This window comes from Anneissia japonica, unplaced genomic scaffold (assembly GCF_011630105.1).
Source record: "Anneissia japonica isolate Jap-2015-1 unplaced genomic scaffold, ASM1163010v1 scaffold1881_len754168_cov175, whole genome shotgun sequence".
Lineage (NCBI taxonomy): Eukaryota > Metazoa > Echinodermata > Crinoidea > Comatulida > Comatulidae > Anneissia > Anneissia japonica.
Window position 1 is genome coordinate 199,585 of NW_022757845.1, and position 9,250 is coordinate 208,834.

The 9,250-nt window shown below is 33.0% G+C and overlaps 1 protein-coding gene and 1 long non-coding RNA gene across 4 annotated transcripts; one reads left to right on the plus strand and one right to left on the minus strand.

Annotated features, from left to right (window-relative positions):
• Positions 1 to 851: 851 nt before the first annotated feature.
• LOC117124914 lies at positions 852 to 3,974 on the plus strand. The gene is made up of 3 exons (XR_004448044.1): positions 852 to 2,303; positions 2,905 to 3,255; positions 3,842 to 3,974. It is a non-coding gene; the product is annotated as an uncharacterized LOC117124914 (long non-coding RNA).
• LOC117124913 (cathepsin O-like) lies at positions 2,832 to 8,814 on the minus strand (the record flags this gene model as incomplete). 3 transcript variants are annotated; one of them, XR_004448042.1, is given in 6 exon segments in its annotated part: positions 4,983 to 5,198; positions 5,229 to 5,310; positions 5,576 to 5,711; positions 5,928 to 6,097; positions 7,077 to 7,115; positions 8,584 to 8,814. XR_004448042.1 is itself a non-coding variant. In XM_033271252.1 (5 exon segments), coding segments are annotated over 4 exon segments (568 nt in total), but the record flags the coding sequence as incomplete, so codon positions are not given.
• Positions 8,815 to 9,250: the final 436 nt, after the last annotated feature.

Sequence of the window (9,250 nt, forward strand, 5' to 3'; positions counted from 1 at the left end):
CAAGATTCTTTTGTATAGGCCTACCTTGTTTAGCGGACCTGATTTGGAATAAAAATAAAATGTTATTTTTGGCCAATTAACGCTAATTATGCCGGTCGCTGCCTTAAAATCTCCAAAAATAAGATCTGTATATTTTTTTTCTTATATAAATTTAAAGCATTTAACCATAACATTACTACACTGTTTCATTTCATAGTATTTATTTTGTTCTTCTCCTGGATGTTTTTGGTAAAAACCATTGCTAAATAAGAAAACAAAATTTATTTTTTATTTTTGTTTCCACCCTCCTTTGTCGATCATTAAAAAAATAAGATTGAGAAACAAGGAATAAAAAAAGTCTCGCCTAAAAGAGGTAAGTAATAGTGACTGAGATTTGGAAAAGGATGTGGGGATTTTAAATTTCAAGCAAGGTCATGAACTTTAATCCATTTTCGTGTGCCATATTTAGTCATTGCATTGCAGTTAGTTAAGCATTATCATTTGAATCACATGGTGTGTACTCTAATAGCAAATGTTGTGGTCAGTGGCGTATCTAGAAGTCTTGAAATGGAGGGGCTGATGGGGGGGGCTCGTGGATCAGTTGAGGGGCGCTATTCGCAAAATATGGTGATTTTTAACTACTTGACCATGATTTTCAGGAGCGATTGGGGGGGGGGGTGTGCGGCCCCGTGCCCTCCCCTAGATACACCACTAGTTGTGAATGAGTCTGATATGGCTATGGTTCCTAATTAAAATGCCCAATATTTTCCAATTATTTGCCTCTGTTGTATATATACAACAGAGCGAAGTCTATTCCTAAAGTGCTCTTAAATTACTGGAACAGTTCATACTCTTCATACAGTGGAATGATTGTGTTTTAATATAGCAAATTCCAAAATATGAACCGTGTATAATATTGTATTGTAAATTGATCGTTTTGAAGGTCTTTTAAATGTATGATAAGTAGCCTCAATATTGAATAGTATATATTTTTTCAGTTCAAGAATGGACGTTTCTGTTGAGCCCATGTGAGCCCCATCTTCTTGGATATTGCCACAAGGTCCCACAATACAATATCATAACTGTATGTAATGTATGTGCATTTGTGGGGACAACGCATGTGTAAGTTAGACGTGCATGTGTTGCTGTTCTGATTGGTCAGTTAAGCTTGATGGACACACTGTAAATGCTCATGTTTATATTTGTATCCTCGTCATTTTCCATACATGACTCTATTTTGATAGAAAACAAAACAGCTTTCACCAACATGCAGGTAATTTCATTTGTATCCAATTATTTACAGTGTTTAATACACACAAGCAAAGGATTTATGTGTTTCTTTATTATTTTGACATTGCAAGTACATGTATTATATGTAGTATACATATTTAGAACATGCTTGTCTTTTTAACAGTGGCTTATCTATGGGTGTTCGTCGGCGTGTTGATGAGGGAGGGGGACCTAAAAAAGACGCCCCCTTTTTTCTGAATTGAAAATTTAAGAAAAAAAAAATTATGCAAAAATCATTCACCCATTCACCTTTGCACACCTATCATCCCCTTCCCCCATTTAAAGATTCCTTGATTTTAAACTTTAGTTGTTAGAAACTATCCTTCTGAAAGTAGGATAGGTGATACCAAACCTAAAGAATTTATTTTTGTTATTTCTGATTCTCAATTTTATCATTGATATTATGTTATAATATAATAGTTGTACGTCGTGCAAAAATGTTATAAACAAGTACAGAGTAATAAAAATGCAATTAGTGGAAACAATGTTTTTTTTACATGAAATGTATGTACCTTTCCAGTTTTTAGTTGCCTAAAATAAAGTATAATGTTAGTAATTGAGTCACTGTTTGTCTTGTCAGCTTATCAACTCTCATCCCATAGAATAAAAAGAATATGCTTCAATCACACCGACTACAATAACCAGATCAACAAACAAATTTATCTTGTTCCAATAAGGAGAAATATTCATTCTGTTGAATCAAAGTAATTATTTCTCCTAAATTACAATAACCAGCCTTCTCATCTCAAAATTGTGGATATCCCCTTACAATTCGATTCGAAGCCCAAATTGCTGAAGCCTCTTCTGATCTATAATCTCCCTCCCCCAACCCCGAACAACCAGTGCTTCAAGCCTCGTGACGTCACTTCACGAGGTAACCAATCGGCATTGGTGGTTTTAGCATGGCGGCAATGTGAAAACTGCAGGTCCTATAGGAAGTTGATGTTTTCGTAAAATCCCACTTTTTGTACGGCCTAACATCATGATATGGTGTGTCAAATATATAAAGGATCTACAGTTTGAATTTGGTTAAGGTAGGAGCTTATACCATGGCATACTATTCTAACAATTTTAGGCTTAGGTCTAGGCCTAGGCCTAGTTCTATTGTTTCAGTCTCAGTAAATCGGGACTCTTAGTAGGCCTGGGCTAGGCTTGCTACCTGTACTGTAGAATAAAGGCCTGGGCCTAGAGTAGTTCCCTCTGGTCATCTCAAAATGATTCTAGGTGATAAATGATATATGTTGCATCAACTTATTCATGGCTGTCAGGGCCATATACGATATAATAAGTATCTTGTGTAAGCCTTTTTGGCCCTTATATTTCATCCGTGTCCTGGAATACACTGATGAAATATTTATAGTAAGTACATTTAACATCGTAAATTATATTATTATTCAATTAAGGGCCAAGATGGCTTACACGAGATACTTCAATAATGATAATATACTATAAATCATGTTATATCATGAAACTTCAATCTGATAGCATGGAATTACATTGGGATGTGTAAGTCAAGTTTTATCCAACTTGAATTAATTTAAATTAATATAATACACATTTACTTTTAATCCATTTTTATTATTAATGTAAGTCTTAATATTTGTTTGTTAAATCAAATATCATTTTTTATTACAGGTTGTTTGCTAGTTGACTCATTTGCATAATTCACCAAACCATGGCATCATCACAATGATGTAATGATAATGAATATTCATTGTCAGACACTTGAAACTACAAACAGAAGTGACAGCACAGCAAGAGAAACAGCGCGGCCGAAGTGGTGGGTGGCACACAAGTTTCACAGCAGATTGATCCTAACCAGGTTGCCTATTTCCTAACAACTGTTTTAGTGAACACTGTAGTATTTATTTTTTATTTGAATGCTAAGGGCAGTTTTTATACACGCTGCCGATATGCGGCACCCTACTCCAATGGCAATTCGGTTGACTACACGATTTTGGGCTTGCTGCTCGTTCTTTGACCAGTGTTAGTGTCCATATTTTCTACTACATACAAGGTCCTTATCTTGTATATGTCCTTATATATGTTGTATCATCCTATTATGGTTATTGAAGTATCTTGTGTACCATTAACTGAATAATAATATAATGTACGATGTTAAAAGTACTTCACTATAAATATTTCATCCATGTCCTGGAAGAGATCCAGGGCAAGGATGAAATATTTATAGTAAGTACATTTAACATTGTACGTTATATCATTATTCAATTAAGGGCCAAAAAGGCTTACACAAGATACTTCATTTAAACAAATATATATTATAAGTCATGTTTATCATGAATATTCAACCCAATAGCACGGAGGAGTAACCCTCCATGCTACCAGAATGCTGTAGGAGAAGGCTGATTAATTCACATTGGGATATGTTATAGTCAAGTTTTATCCAGCTGATGTTGGTGTTGAATATGTATAAATACAAACCCTATGAAATAATGTTATTTAAGGGAGAATGAATTTAAATTATTATTACACATTTACTTTTAAACCATTTTTATTATTATGTAAGTTTTAATATTTGTTTGTTAAATCTAATATCATTTTTCTATTACAGACAGTTTGCTAGTTGACTCATTTGCATAATTCACAATGATGCAATAATGAATATTCATTATACTGCTGAAGTGACACCACAGCAAGAGCAACTTCTAGATAGCATATATACCTTTCAGCACAGCTGGCGGTAATGATTGACATGCAACTTTCACCAAGTCCAGAATCTGACAAACTTAATGGCCATATTTTCTATTATGTATGAGGGGCTTTATTCTATCATGTATAGTATATATATTTATATATATAATTGAGATTATATCATGGTGGGTTGATACAGAAGGTCTACATGCTCTGGAGCAAGTATTGAACTCATGCATTATTATTATTATTATTATGTTGTTCATGCATTAATGAAAATGGAAACTGCCAAAATGTAGCCCAGTTTCATATATTTGTACGCCAGAATGGCTCCTTTAAATCCTGGTTGTAGTTTGTGTATACTTCAAATAAGGAAATTAAATAATAATTGATTGATTGATGGAAAATTGTGATTGTGAAGAAACACACTTGAAATACAGGCGTTTAATGCTCTCGAAACAGAATATCTGGAAACATTCTCGTACATAATTAATGCAATGACATTTTACAATATACATAATATTCATATATTTATATATATTTATAGCAAGTTGATTAATAAATAACACTGGTGAATTGCATCATCATTTGTAGGAATTGTTAAAAATGTTTGATGAAAATACAAATTTTACAAATTTTATTTAATTATATTTATTTAATTTCTATAATTATAACACTGTAATGATGTTACATTTATGAAATGCAAGGTTGTGCATTATGCTGTAATTATGGTAGTAGCAACAGCAGTTGCTGTTACATTTTACTGTACTTGTTATATTACAGCAGACATGAAATCTTACTAGATTGTTGTACTACGTACAGTATAGGTATATGTATCAATGTTAAAATGTATGTTTTTTTATGAGATAGAGAAACTGCATTAGTACAGTATTTTATATTACATTATTTTTTATGTTAAAATGTATGTTGGTTAATGGGATAGTGAAACTGTCGCATATCCTGTTTTGGAGAATTATTAGCGAGAGAAACTGTAAATGAATTGGAACTTGCTGTGTGGTTTTTCTAACATCATAATAAAAGAAACAAGACAAAACCAACTAAAAAGATATGCAATATTTCACTCTTAGATAATATTGCAGGATGTAATTCAAAAGGATAGTACAGTACAGTAATCATACTGAAAGGTCCACTGACTCAGATATCTTATTTGTAAAACCTCGAGATGATGTAGTTTAGGTGATTTAATGCCAGTTAAATAAATGCCACAATACTAATTGTAAAAATTCACAGTATTCATTTTGAAAAGTAGACCATGTCTTCAAAGTATTAATTTCTGAATTCATAATCATTTTGTATTTGTTTGCATTCTTTGTATATATACGCTATTAGAATAGCTTTACTTTTCTGTTTGTATTGATACATTAAATACTTAGTTCTTTTCTGTTGTGTTGTGTTTTTCATCAATTTGCGTCCTACCTATTTGTTTGATTGGGAAGTACAAGAATTAGGATTATAATTCCTTACAATCTGTAGTTATGTACAGATTATTTAGTGATCTTAACCATTGCCTATTTCAATAGAAAGAAAATTTTACATTATATGAAATTACAAAACAAATGAAATTCACGATCCACTTAGAAAAATCCTGGATACACCTCTGCCTATATATAGTATTATTAGTATATTATGAAAATATATTAACTACACATCTAAGGAGCCGACAATCGTAGCAATACCGCACATATTTGAACCAATTTTTACGTGAAGGTAACCGTTCAATCCCCAGTCTTTTCCCCATGAGTTTCGAACAATATAGTACGGTATTTCACCTGTGGAGAGAAAAACAAACACATCTATAAGCAATGTACCACAACATGAATTCAACCTAGAAATGACATTGGCTTGGCCTACTTTTATATTGATGAGCTTTGTCCTATAGTGGGGGGTGCTTGATATCTGATGTCCGGTATATATTCAAATTTAATTAAGCTGTTACTTTGTTGGTTCAATTGCTTAGAATAAAAAAAAAAAATCAACATTTTTACCTGATTTGTCATAGCCAACAATTTGAACAGCGTGGTTGATATACATGGCTGAGCAATGGTGTTGAATCACGCCCTCTATATAATCTTGCCATGTTGATGCATCAACTGCGACTGCCAATGGTCCGTGGTTATATAGACTGGCTATCATATCATCCTCATGGTTTACCATACTAAAATAAATTTAAAAATGAATACCACAGTTTATCAATAACATATTAATATATAAATATCAATATGTACTAATAATACTATATACAGTATTCTTGAGAAAAATTGGCATAAAAATTCTTAATTTTACAGTATTTCATAACAGCATATACAGCTTTACTGAATACTTATTAATTTAAGTCAAACAATTTTTCACTGCCATTTTGGATTTGACTTTAGGCGAGTTAAACTGTATACTACATAAAATTGGTTAAAAATTCTGAATCCGCCCTGCTCCAATACTCTATCCATTTATGTTTATATAAGATAAATGGATAAAGTATTGGAGCAGGGCGGATTCAGAATTTATGTTTATATAAGATATCTACAGTACATCCATTCTTTCTGTACTACAGTATTGTTCTTTATTAAAATTATATTCAATTACGGTAGAACCAATCTTTTTTGACACCACTTTTAAGGGGACACTTTTTTAGGCAGTAGGCCTATACACAGTGGCGGATTTAGAGGGGGTGTAAATATTACATGCTAAATATTAAAAATCAACCATATATCAACTCTAATTAATGAAGGTGCCACAGGTTTAAGAGAGAATCTCCCCTTGCGCCCCTACCAGGGGCTCTTTCCTGAGACTGCCACTTAGTTCGGACATTCATGCCCCCTCTTTCTTGCGTGCTTAGATATGCCCCTGTATACAAGTGAAAGCATATCTTATAACACTACGGCCAACTCCTTTTTTTGGAGACACCCTATTAACGGGACACTTTCTTCGGTGCCAAAAGTGTCCCCTTAATTAGGGGTACTAAAATATTCCAAATATTGGCTTACAAATATCAAGATAACAAAACATTTTTTTTTTAAAATCATGAAGCACGTTCTATTAATATTATAGTAATTATAATGAAACAAAATAACATGTTTTGAAAGTGAGGAGCAGAGGTTAAGGGGACAACAATAAGGGAAGGGGGAAGGGTAACTTACTCAGTACACCAGTAGTCCATGATAGACAGAATTCCAGTACTGAAAAGAGGAAAATACAATATTTTCATACAACAACTGATTATGATGAATAGACATAATAAATATATTAGACGCATAATAATTGATTAATAATAATTCAAATCTCATTTACGAGTCGGATGGTCAAGCAGTTAAGGTACAGGCAGTGTACGGTCATAATATTAATGCTGGTTCGAGTAGCACGCTGGCTCTGGTGGTGATGCAAGTCTTCTCTGATGGTGTACTTGTCCACTGTTTAACAGTTTACCCTGTAGCCCAGACATGAACTCTGAGCGATTTGAGACAGTTTTTGTATAAAGGTCTATATAAATCCAACTACATTACATTACATTATGATTCTTGTTTCTACAAGATACCAAAATTCATCAGGCATAAATAAAATGTGTACACTCTCAGCAAGTTTGTAGCTACTGTATATACTCGCGTATAAGACGAACCTTTAAATAACAATGACCATCGAGTAGGTTTTTAGTAAACTTTTTCAAAATGTCAAACTCAAAGAGCTCAATCACCAAGCGCATAGAGGCTTTTTCGGATGATGCGCTATACAAATTCAACTATTATTATTATTGTACTTAATGTTGGTATGATTTAAATACTGGGAAATAAGATTTTGATTAATATTTTAAAAGCAAATAAAATTGTATTATTTCGAAGATTAGCCCAACATTTGGCTTTGTTTTAAGTCAGCTCGATGCAGTATGAAGACCATACAGAGCAGCACAAATTATGAATTCCAATGATGAAATACGGGTCGGCTTATTATATGCCCAACATACAAAAAACGTCCCAAAGCCTTCATAAAACCAAGGGTCGCCTTATACGCGAGTATATCCAGTAATAAACACAAAGGGATTCATTACATGTTTGAGTGTCATCTCATACTGATGATTTGCACTTAACTTTTCTTTAATTATAAATTTCTATTACAGTAACCTAATATAAACTCCTGCTGTAAATTGCCAAAAATTGTAAAATTGAGTTTTCTGGTTGGTAGTGGAAATAAAGATTATGAAATTACAAATGCACTACTCAAGTACTGTAGATATGTATAATGCCTCTATAACTATAAGTTTTTTTTTTGTACAATTACTGTAGTTGGAAAACAAATGAATAATATTTTAATAAATAATAATTCTTGTTCTATTTTTTATTTCAATTTGTAAAATTTCATATACTGTATAAGTAATCTTCCATTTTTGTTTTATTTTTTTTCATATCCTTTTTTATGTAATGTACCTTTTTGACTTATTTTGAATGTACATGTCCTTGTTTTATCTTTGAATGTATTTAATTGTTTTGACTGCTATTGTAATATCCAATCTATATACTATTTTATAATTGCAATAAAGATAAATTTGAATACATGCATTTTATATAATCTTATTACTATTTCTATTTATTATTATTATTATGAATTCATTTCTACTCCACTCCACCACCACCACACCCCCAATTACTCACATACCTACTGTTCCTACAGGTTCCGGTCTTTTCTTTGAAGGGGTAGTCTTTCTCATGAACTTCCTTGTACTTTGTGTCATTCATCCAAGCCAATGTTGTACAGATGTTACCGCCCTTACAACCATTGTCACCACCCCCTCGGGCACAATCTATTAACTGCTGCGTGCTCAAACTGATTAATTTCTTAGTTTTCAGAGCATTCTGGGTTTCCATACATTCAACGATAGAAAATGCCCTGTTAAATATTTTCAGTAAAAAGAAAAGTTTGATAATTAAAATTAAAGTTTAAATTGAAAACAAAAAAATATTCAGCCTTTAACTGCAATACGTGGATCATCTGCAGTTTATGTCTCCCTTACAACTCAACTAGATAAGCCGGGCTGTCACTGCGCGCGGCGGCCATGATTTTATGAAGAATGCAAGGCCACAACATGGTAATGGTAATGGTTGGAGACTTATATATCGCATAATACATGGTCTCTATGCGCTCGGGACTAGATGTTGCACTTTACAATAACTTTCTCCTCCCCTAAGGGTCACTTTCATCTGTCCACGACAGGGGCCGAATGAACCAGTACACCGGGGTAACCCCCTACTCATCTCGAAAGATGTACTGGGTTCTTTAAAGTGCACATGAGCATTTGTGTACACTGGGCCTACGGTTTATAGTC